The sequence below is a fragment of the Aptenodytes forsteri genome, unplaced genomic scaffold, assembly GCF_000699145.1.
Source record: "Aptenodytes forsteri isolate BGI_AS27 unplaced genomic scaffold, ASM69914v1 Scaffold193, whole genome shotgun sequence".
Lineage (NCBI taxonomy): Eukaryota > Metazoa > Chordata > Aves > Sphenisciformes > Spheniscidae > Aptenodytes > Aptenodytes forsteri.
Genome location: NW_008795405.1, coordinates 5,188,271 through 5,199,334, shown reverse-complemented (window position 1 = coordinate 5,199,334; position 11,064 = coordinate 5,188,271). Strand labels below are relative to the sequence as shown.

Below are 11,064 nucleotides of genomic sequence, written 5' to 3'. Positions count from 1 at the left end.
TCCTTTTTTTCCTGAGTTCCAGCCAAAGCTCTCTGTTCAGCCAGGCCGGTCTTCTTCCCTGCCAGCTCGTCTTCTGGCACATGGGGACAGCCTGCTCCTGTGTCTTTAAGATTTCCTTCTTACTGTCCAGCCTTCCTGGACTCCTTTGCCCTTCAGGACTGCCTCCCAAGGGACTCTGTCAACCAGTCTCCTAAACAGGCCAAAGTCTGCCCTCCAGAAGTCCAAGGTAGCAGTTCTGCTGACCCCCCTCCTTACTTCTCCAAGAATCAAAAACTCTATCATTTCGTGATTGCTATGCCCAAGACGGCCTCCAACCATCACATCACCCACAAGTCTTTCTCTGTTCACAAACAACAGGTCCAGCAGGGTGCCTTCCCTAGTTGGTTCCCTCACCAGCTGTGTCTAAGTTACCTTCCACACACTCCAGCAACCTCCTATTTCAAACCTAGCTTTGAAATAAGTGATCCGTGTTACTTTTAAAAGCACTTTTAAAATAAATGTTGATTTAGTCTTTCCTCTCTTTCTGAAAAAGTATATGATTCAAGCTTGGATTTTCTTTTCCACTGGTACACTAGTATCTAGGAAGTCTGTAGCATAAATGTACCGTTTGTCCATTTAGAACTTGATTGTCTTAGCTGCTGATGAGATACTAAATAAAGGCACTCAGGAAACTTTTTCTCCCTTTAATGATTATTCCAGTATCAGAAGGGTGACAGAACCCAGGGGCAGGGGTTGCATCTGAACATAATGCATTTTGTATGGGGCTCCCAGACATGGCCAGAGCGTTCCAAATGCAGCCGTTTCATGAGTACGAAATTTTGCTGATCTGCACACTTAAGAAACTACCTTTATGTTTCTGATTAACACTGGGTGTGTCCAGATCACAGAAGAAGAGGTCATAAATTATTATTTGCATGGCTTTCAGCAGTTTTGGTTTCAAAGTTTGCTGAGAATTAACCAAAAATGGAAGCATGCCCCTCCCCCCAAAATAGGCAGCTAAATTAATCTATAATGCAATATTGTAGATTTTTAATGGCATTCACAATGACAGAATGTGTTTTTTATGAGACCATCTCGCAGAGTTGGTGAATCTAGGCCCTTATTTCTGCTCACTGAAGCAGCCTTCATTTATAATCGGGCATATGGAATCAAATTGAGTTTGAAGTGGATTATGTACATGGCATTTGCAGCCATGCAATTTCCAACTGTAGTAGCTAGCAGTTCGAAGGCCTCTACCATTACTTTTTTCTAGATACTACTAACCCACATTATAAAAGACCTGACTATTGTCTGTTCAATTTAATTACAGTTCCTCAAAGACTATAATTCCATTAAAAACAGTATAGATATTACAAAATGAACTTTAAAATACCTACCTGAAGGCAAAGATTCACCCAATATTCTCCATTCTCATGGTAAGCCTTCCAAATAGATGGGTGAAATGATCAATTGCAATCTTGGTAGCAGTCCTACAGAGCTAGTCTCTACAGTTGGCTGAGAACAGGTCTGATCCTGCTGTCCAAACCAGGCACTCAGGCCACACAAGTGTTAACAAGCAAGCTGGTGCAGAGCAGCTCCTACCCTGAGTCCTGATGTCTGCAGGAGATGTAGAGCGACAGGCCGCGCGGTTCATTTGTTCGTGGTGTATGGATGAACTGAGCACAGCCACGCTTGATCTTGGTCTGGCCTCTTCTAGCAGCGGGTATGGCAGAAGAATGCTTTAGTGCTTCACTGGAGCAAAAGACTCTGGGTTGTTCCTTGTGTCTGAGCTTGGATTTCCCTAAGCACAGTGTGGAGAGTATGTGTCTAATCTACAGACAGGCTATGGCCAACCAGAAGCTAACCGTGTGGTTTATGTAGTTGTACTGCAGACATTACATAAGTCAGATAACAGATCTCACTCCAAGATGGAGAGATGTTCTTAAAACATGTTGGAGCAGCTAGCGGTTAGCCTTCAATTCAGTAACTGAAGGGCATGAAGTAACCTGAAGGCACGATCCACTCCCTTTGTCTAAGTGTAGATTTGAGGCAGCTCAAAGTGCTGCAAGTGCTAAAAGGAAAATAATTCTAGCCCTGTAAGAGAGGGGTAAGTAGGGATAGCAGTAGTGGTGAGAAAGCAGTAGTTACAGGGTGTCCAAAGTAATAAACATGCTCAGATTAAACAGTACTGGAGTCAGGTACAGAATGGATAATTGGGAGAAAATTTAGTACAATCTTAAGTTTCGGCCATCAAAAAAATACAAACGTCATTAACTTGACCGGGTAGACTGGTCTTCAAAACAAATTCAAACTAAACCATCTCCTAAGTAGGTTTATCAAGAAGTGAGAGTGTGATAGCGACGGAACTTTTGCAGCACACAAAGACAAATGCCCTAATGTTTCTTACCTGTTATCTTATGAACAGCTGCAAAATCAATGACATTTGCCTTTTACCGCTATAAAGGCAATATGAAGAAGCTTCTTTTCCCACCTCACTCAACTAAACCAAGAACTGCAAACAAAAGACTAGCTTCGTTTTAGATCAGGATGGCAGAAGCAGAAGGAATCTGTTCCATTTTAGGCCCTGGTGGAAGTTTTAGAAATTTGCTGTTAGAAAACCAATTGAACCTTTTGACACATAGGCAGTTGGCATTTGAGAACTTCAACCTTTATTTTTTTTTTTTAATCTCGTTTTAATTATAAACCTTTATGTCCTTTTTTTAGTCATACAAGTACTCCCAAGTTTTATGCTTGGTCTCCTGCTTCCTTAAATTTTTGAGATGAGGGTATATTTCATATTTGCTGAGTTTATATATATTAATTTTCCTATTCAGATAGAGCGTTCACATCTACTTCCAGCAGTATCATCAGAATAGTATCTTTTGACCTGCACTGGTAAGAGTGTGAGACAAGAGGTTCAAATGAGTGACTTGTCTAAAAGACGACCATTCTGAAGGTACTTTCAGACATCACAAAGGATAGGCTAGGGAAAAAGGATATGGATAATACGTTATCTTCTTACTCGATTCACTGTATGCACAACCACCTCTTGACCAGATTGTGGCTGTGATACTTTGAGGTGTTATAGCTCAGTTTGCTTGCATTCTTCCACGAGAATTTGGTTCTGCATTGTCACAGCAGGAAGGTAATCGTTGACTGGGTCTTGAATGCTTGTAAGAATCTGACCTATCCCTTGGCTGATTCTCTGCCCATAAGAACCGCTGCTGTTTTTGGCTGAGATTGTCTGACCTCTGTAGACTTGAGCCTGATGCTCACATATACCAAACTTGCTTAGCAGGATAAACACATCTCTTCGGAAAGCTTTGGTGAAAATAGCATAAAGAAAGGGGTTGGCACAAGAATTGAGTGGGTAGAAGAGTACCAGCAAAATCTTGGAATTGGTGACAGTTATCAATGGTTTGTTCATAATGGCAGATAAAGCATGGAAAGAGATGGGAGCCATGCACAGAAAGTCAGTGAAAATCAACACAGCCATCCGCTTGGCAATTTTGGTGTCTTTGTCCCCTGACTTGTACTGAGGGTTTCGCACAGTTACATAGATTTTTATGTAGCAGGCACAAATGATGACAAAAGCAATAATGTTACATATTAAAACGAAGACAACGTAGGCTTCAGCCACCGGTGTTTCAGTGTCCATAGGCAAGCAGATGCTGACTTTGCTATAGCTGCTGACACCAACCAGTGGCAAAAGGGCAAGAAGAAAGCACGAGAGCCACCCTCCCAGCATGATAACCAAGGCATGCCGGAGGCGAATCTTTCGATCCGGGCGCATGGCAAAAGTGATGGCATACCAGCGCTCCAGGGTGATCACAGTCAGTGTGTATACAGAAAGTTCACTAGCAAAGACTGTGAAAAAGCCAGCTGTGTTGCAACCAGGCCCAGTCTGCCACTCTATAGCGTGGTTATAGTACTCTGACCTGGTGTAGAGATCCACTGAAGCGATCAGGAGGAGGTATAACCCCATGCAAAAATCAGCAAAGGCCAAGTTACACATCAGAAAGCGTGGTACAGTCAGTTTATAATGGCTGGTGAGAAGGATGAAAAGGACGAAAATGTTACCTAGGATGGCCAGCAGGTTCACAAACCACACCACGATCCTCAGAAATTGATAGCCCATTATATCCTCACAGGGATTAAACTCATCAGGCTCTGGAGTGCATATTACGTCTTCATTGCCTCCACAGACAGGATAGTCATAATGACTATCAAAGGTCTGGACATCTTCCATTTGAGGGTTCTTGAGCTCTTGGCCAAACCCAAGATTTCCTTCTCCGTGCTCTTCCAAAAAAATGTAATAATGTGAATTTTCATGAAAATTAGTGAACTTGGTGTTTTTGTCATAAACAGTATCGGTGTGGTCTGTGTATTCTTCAGCATAATCTTTGTAAAATGGGCTTCTGAGAGCTTTGACTGCTCTTCTCTTACGAAAGCTGTGACTGCTGCTCTGGTTACACGTCAGATACTCCAGGATTCTGAAAGAGTAGAGGGGGAAATCACCAGTGGCATTTACAGTCTGACTGGAGTACAGCGAGTAAACAAAGGGAACACTTCAAAAGCAGATTACTGTGAATGAAAACGTAGCTATAAAAATGTGATTGGATATATTTCTGTTAACAGAATGTATAGTGAACAATAAGCTTGAGCATTTCTGGGCTTTTTTTAAACTCTATTTTTCCTTTCTCTGTTGCTATCAGCTATCCCCAGTAGTAATTTGGCTTGTTCAGCATCCATAATCCCTCTTCCTTCTTGGGACCTACATTCTTAGTAGGTAATAAGACTTCTATTTGCTGTTTATAACTTCTTAGATAATACACACAAGTATTACTTTCCTTTTCTTTTTTGCTCACAAATCAATTTCTCCCAGAATGTCCAGCATTTTAATTTCTATTCTGTGTATTTCCTGTAGCTGCTTTACAGCTAACTAGCAGTGTAGTGGTTGGGAATCCTGTATCTCATGGTGTGATGCACCTGTATTTGTAGTTGAAAATTGTTCATACTTTTTACTAGGAAAAAAATTACAGTTTGGCATCAAATTTTTTGATCACTGTGATCCACTGTCACATAACCTTTAGCGTTTCTCATTTCCAGGTGTGTAGAATTCGAGATTGCTTATAATTTGAGATTGCATACAATTCAGTCTGAGAAATTTTCATCTCTACTGATAGACATGCAAATACTTGTTTCTTTCAGTCATTAGATTGTGCTGGGTTCTTTCTGCACATTCTTGCAGTCCAGGTTTTGAATCTCTCCACTCTGTTTTATTTCTGTCCTCACTTTTTGCCCTGGTTTCGGCTGGCATAGAGTTAATTTCCTTCCTAGTAGCTGGTGCAGTGCTGTGTTTTGGATTTAGGATGAGAATAATGTTGATAACACACCAGTGTTTTAGCTGTTGCTCAGTAGTGCTTACGCTAGTCAAGGACTTTCCAGCTTCCCATGCTCTACCGACTGAGAAGGCTGGAGGTGCACAAGAAGCCGGGAGGGGGCACAGCCAGGACAGCTGACCCCAACTGGCCAAAGGGACATTCCATACCACGTGACGTTATGCTCAGTATATACACTGGGGGGAGTTGGCCAGGGAGCAGCTGCTTGGGGACTGGCTGGGCATCGGTTGGCGGGTGGTGAGCAATTGTTTTTCATTTGCATCGCTTGTCTTTCTTGGGTTTTATTTCTCTCTCTTTTTGTTGTTTTCCTTTTCATTACAATTTATTATTATTAATTATTATTTTTATTTTATTTCAATTATTAAACTGTTCTTATCTCAACCCACAAGTGTTCTCACTTTTACTCTTCTGATTCTCTCCCCCATCCCAGCGGGGGTGGGGGAGTGAGCGAGCGGCTGTGTGGTGCTTGGTTGCCAGCTGGGGTTAAACCACGACACTTTCCCAGTCCACTGTAATTGTGAATGTTATTGCTTTGTGAGTTTATTATTGAATAATTCATATACTCATCATAGCTTATTTTTAATATACTATGCATTCCAACCACAAATACTGCAATATTGAAGACTGGGGCTGTCTTCCTAAATCAGGGGCTGGCCTGGATGAGAATTGTCTAAACCTTATTAAACTTTGGAGAAATTTACAATGGATTTGCATTCTGCAGTGAAATTCTGCTGCTAATCACAGTAAGTCATCCTCCCTCCCTCCCCCCAGCAGATGAGTCGCTGTGTTGTATCAGGACATCTATAAATGTATTTTTTTCTTTCCAAAAGCTATCGGCACCTGTTCTGATGGGAGGCCAGAAATCCTGCCGAAATGGAATTTGAAATAATCTGTCTACAAGGTTATTACAGAATCATTTATTCTGAGCTTTTCAGTTAGAAAACATAGGAGACATGAGGCTATAACCCCTCCAAAACTTTTTTCCAGTCCTTGCTACAGCACATTCTGTGTTATAGCATATTACCCTTTTCTTTTTTTTCCCTTTAATTCTGGGCTCAACAAAAGGAGGAGCTGTTGCAAAAGGTCCTACAAATTGTTGTATCAAAAATTCTTTCTTCTGTCAGTTTGAAATTGTAATCTCTGTTTCAAAGAATGTCCTCTATACCTAGAAAAAATGGTCACAAAAGTGCCAATAGATATAATTTTATATTAATACTAAAACATTGTCTTCACTTATATACTCTAAAATTGAATGCAAGTCAGTGAAACTCACCCACTGGTTTTTTTCCAACTCTTGAAAGCACAGCAGTGACTTGGATATGATAGGTCAGCTCGCATTAGCTGAAGAAATACCTTTACAGCTGGTAATTTCTTTAAAGTCCACGTATTTTTGGCAATTAGTTCTTTAAGGCTTTCCAGTCCTTTGGCTGGAAGGTTAGCAATGGCTGTTCTGGAGACATCCCTAGGTAAACGAAGAAAACAGAAAAAAAAGACAAATGTCAGAATACCCAGTGACAGGATCAGAATTTTTTCAGATTCTCACAGTAATTTAAGAGTTTCATAGAATTCTACAGCAAAAATCAAATCCAGAGGGGGTGGGGTTTTCATATCACTTTGCTAGGTTCTAATACCATTCAAATTCAAGTAGGATATGGGTTCCTCCTGTGATTTTCTCTCTGTTTTAAAGCTCTTATCTTTAATGTGTCATAGTGCAGAATATGGACAATAAAGACTATTTAAGTCCATAAAGAATATGGACTTTAAAGCCAACCAGATACAAATGCATATGCAAAATTAAAAATTCTTTAAAGAAATCACGTCTTCCATTGGAAGAGCTATTTTCCTTTAGAATTCTTTAGACTCATTTTAACCTATTGGGATACATCAATAGAAAGCATTATAATTACTAAAACAATGTTCTTCATAAACTGAAATTAAAATCTTCTATCTCAGTCCATCCTGAAACTCTCAGAAAATTTAGTATTATGTTTGTATTTCTCTGGTACTGAGTCCACCTCAGCAGATACGTTGCACAGTTTGTGGGGGAGGTAGATTTCCTTTAGAACTGCCAGGTGAATGTCATCTGGTCCTGCTAGTGTTTTCCACTCGTTTTTTCTTTTGTCCCAAAACCTCTTCTACTGACACTTGAAGTCAAGATGTTTTCTCAGAGTTATACTCTGTAAAGAAGTAAACCTGTAAAAAAAGTTCTAGTGTAGGAACATTGTTTGAGCACTTCCATCATGAACACCCTAATAATAAATAATAAACAATTCAGCTTTTTTCTACGCATTGTTTCCCAAGAGTGCTGTTCTTATCCCTCTAGAAGTCTCACCCACTCACTGGTTTCTTGCACCTAAAAGAAAATTATTACTAATTTTATGCTTTAAACAAATTGCTTCTAAAACACTTGGTTTTGCTCTGCCTTTTTTTTTTCCTTTTGATTTGCTTGTATTTCTTTTTAAATTGAGTTAGAAACTGCTTCCCCTTTCTGTAGGAGGGTTTTTTAACTTCTGATAGCTTCTTTGCTATCATACATATTTAAATATGTCACAACTAGCTGATTTCAACCACTTAAACGTCTTTTTTGTTCTTCTGGAGTCCTTTTTGATAAGTAGTATATGTTTCTACACTTAGAAGAGTCTGAATGCTGCCTGCTATCATTTTATCTTTTAAAGAATCACAGAATAGTTGAGCTTCCAGGTCATCCGGTTTGACCTCCCTGCTCAAAGCAGGGTCACCTCGAGCAGGTTGCTCAGAGCTGTGTCATAGAATCATAGAATAGTTTGGGTTGGAAGGGACCTCTAAAGGTCATCTGGGCCAACCCCCCTGCCGTGGGCAGGGACATCTTCAACTAGATCAGGTTGCTCAGAGCCCCGTCCAACCTGACCTTGAATGTTTCCAGGGATGGGGCAAGGATGTGTCCTGTTGACTTCTCGGTATCTCCAGGATTGGAGACTCCACAGCCTCTCTAGGCAACATGTTCCAGAATTCGACTGCCCTCGCAATAAAGAAGTTTTTTCTTATGTTGAAATGGACTTTCCTGTATTTCAGTTTGTGCCTGTTGCCTCTTGTCCTGTCACTGGACACCACTGAAGAGACCCTGGCTCCGTCTTCCCAGTTCCCCGCTGTGGCAGGTGCACCTGCCCTGATAAAACACTGGGGGCATTAAGACCACTGCGTCCATCCTTTTCACGCCCTTACTTTCGCACCCTTACGGTGGCGAGTGCTGACCCTCACACACACACTTCGGGCCAGTAATTATGGTCACATATACATCTTGGGCGAGGGGTAAGAAAGTCAAGGCCCTCATCCAATTAGAATTGACCGCAGATCAGACTCAACTAGGGTATAAATGGAGCCCTGCTGGAGGGCAAGTTGAGCCGGTCCTCCTCAGAGCAGCGGGTCTGCAGTTGGAGACTCACCCCTTGGGTCAGGACGCTGCCCAAGGAATCTCCTCGAGGTTGAGAGCCCTCATCTTATAGGTGAGTGATTGTGCACATTTTGGATCCTCATTTCTAAAGCTGGCTGTGCAGTATTAATCCCTCGTACACCATCCTGAACCTGTGGTTTACTGATGTTGTCGGAGTGTTGAAGCCTCATTTCTAGTTAGTTTTCTGCTAAACAATGTTGGTTTAAATAAAGTTTATTTTTTAATCTATCACCTGCCTAATTTGACTACATGAGCCTCCATGACACCCCCCCCTTCCCCTTTCAAGTATTTATACACATTGATGATTCCCTTGACTCTTGTCTTCTCCAGACTAAACATTTCCAACTCCCGCAGCCTATCCTGCTATGACAGGTGCTCCAGTCCCTTAATCAACTTAGTGGCCTGCTCCTTTTTTTTTTTCCACTAATTTCCTCATGTTATAGAGCTCTCCTTCTGAAGCAAAACATCTTGGTAAACTAGATCTTGGACTAGATCTTACCAAGACAAGGCTGGCCTTTCAGCAACCCCCATGGGTCTCCATCAAGTAAGTCCTCATGGTGGTGGCAGCTACCTGCAGGAAGGGAACATGGTTAAATGCTGTGTGATGGGAGGTGCTAAGGCTTTTTGGAAGGGAAGTGACACCTCACAAACCCTTGGGAGTTCTTTGAAGATGTTCTGGCACAAGCATATGGAGAAAGATGATCCTGTTTGTACCATGAACTGTGATTTCTGAAAAGCCTTGACAAAATCAGGTATCAAGGGCTGTTGAGGTAACTGAGCTGTTATGTGACAAGGGGAATGGCTCTCCTAGATTAATTAAAAAAATAAAAGAGTGAGGGAAAAGCTTGGGAACAGATGATAAGTTTTTATGCTAGAGGAAGAATGGAAAATGAACTGGTATCTGAATATACACATCATTGCAGCAGAGGCCCACAGAGGTTAGGCTAGTGCTGGTACTACTGAAATATTCATAAACGATCTGGAGACAATGCTTGTTTCTGACACAAAGTAATACAAGGTAGTGAAAGCTAAAGCTGATTGTCGAAAGAAGCAGAAGGATCCTGCAATACTAAGTGACTGAGCAGTAAAATAATTGACATGATTCAATATTGATGAATGTAAAGTGCATTTAGGAAAAAGCAATCTTAACTGTATACGGATGACAATGGGGTTTAATTTACCTAGCACTCTGGAAAGATCTTGGAGTCCTCTGCAAATGTCAGGTCAGTGCTATTCAGTAATGTTGAAGGGAAATAGAATGCCAACAATTTTTAGGAAAGAAACAGAAAATAGAACAGAAAAACTTCACTTTATAAATCTGACTGCATCTTAAATACTACATGCAGTGCTATAAATACTATATGCAGTTTACAATAAGAGCACAGAAAGCTACAACAAGGATGATTAAAAGTATCAAATTGTTCCTATATGAAGAAATAAGGAGTAGATAAGGACTTTTCTCTTGGGAAAAGCTAGGACTGGAAGCAGTAGGATGCCATGCATAGTGTGAAGAAGGTGATAGGGAATGATTATTCACTCTTCTGAGATGAGTTTTGGGGCACCTAAGAATGTGAGGCAAGAGACTTAAAAATGAGAAAAGGTATAATCTTTTCACAAAATTGCATCATTAAATTGTGAAAGACAGTGCCATGGTTCATTGTGCAGGCCAAATAACAAGGTAACTAGAAGGACAATAACCCTTTTTGTTTTGGTTTTATTCACAGTTGTGACACGTTCCCATCAGAAATGACTGGGTCAGGAGGAACATCCTGGGAGACAAGGGCTTGTGCCTTGGAAGCAGCCACAGAGTGGAGCCTCTCCGGGGCACTGGGTGCTCGGGGGGGGGGGAGCTGCAGCTCCTGGAGAGCTGCAAGCAGAAGGGAGCAGCCAGCCCAGGACTCAGGTGGTGGAAACAATCTCCCAGGGAGCAGAGGGGAATGTGCAAAGTCTGCGGCAACTCAAAGAGTGTTATCAAGTGATGTTAGAAAGTCTGAAAGATCTGTTCAGTGAGAAGAAAGGGCTTGGAAGAATTAGTTGTAAGACTACGTCATTTCTGTTCTATCTTACCGAGTCCTTTGAATTTTTTAATGTATGTGTATATGGGTGTGTATTTAAGCAGTTAGGTATTGCAGTTTTTATTTTCAAAAACTCTGCTTGTTTTAAACTGAGGGACTTGGGGAGAATCATAGAATCATAGAATCACTGAGGTTGGAAAAGACCTCTAAGATCATCAAGTCCAACCATCGACCCAAC

The 11,064-nt window shown here is 41.2% G+C and overlaps 1 protein-coding gene across 3 annotated transcripts in view; it reads right to left on the bottom strand.

The window, feature by feature from the left end:
• Positions 1 to 3,061: 3,061 nt before the first annotated feature.
• Positions 3,062 to 11,064, bottom strand: part of TSHR (thyroid stimulating hormone receptor) — an 87,583-nt gene continuing 79,580 nt past the window's right edge. For all 3 annotated transcript variants that reach the window (XM_009280751.1, XM_009280752.1, XM_009280753.1), the window contains 2 exons: positions 6,655 to 6,843; positions 3,062 to 4,472 (listed from right to left, as the gene is read on the bottom strand). In XM_009280751.1, coding sequence (XP_009279026.1) covers positions 3,062 to 4,472; positions 6,655 to 6,843 — 1,600 coding nt within the window. The remainder of the gene's footprint in view (positions 4,473 to 6,654; positions 6,844 to 11,064) is intronic.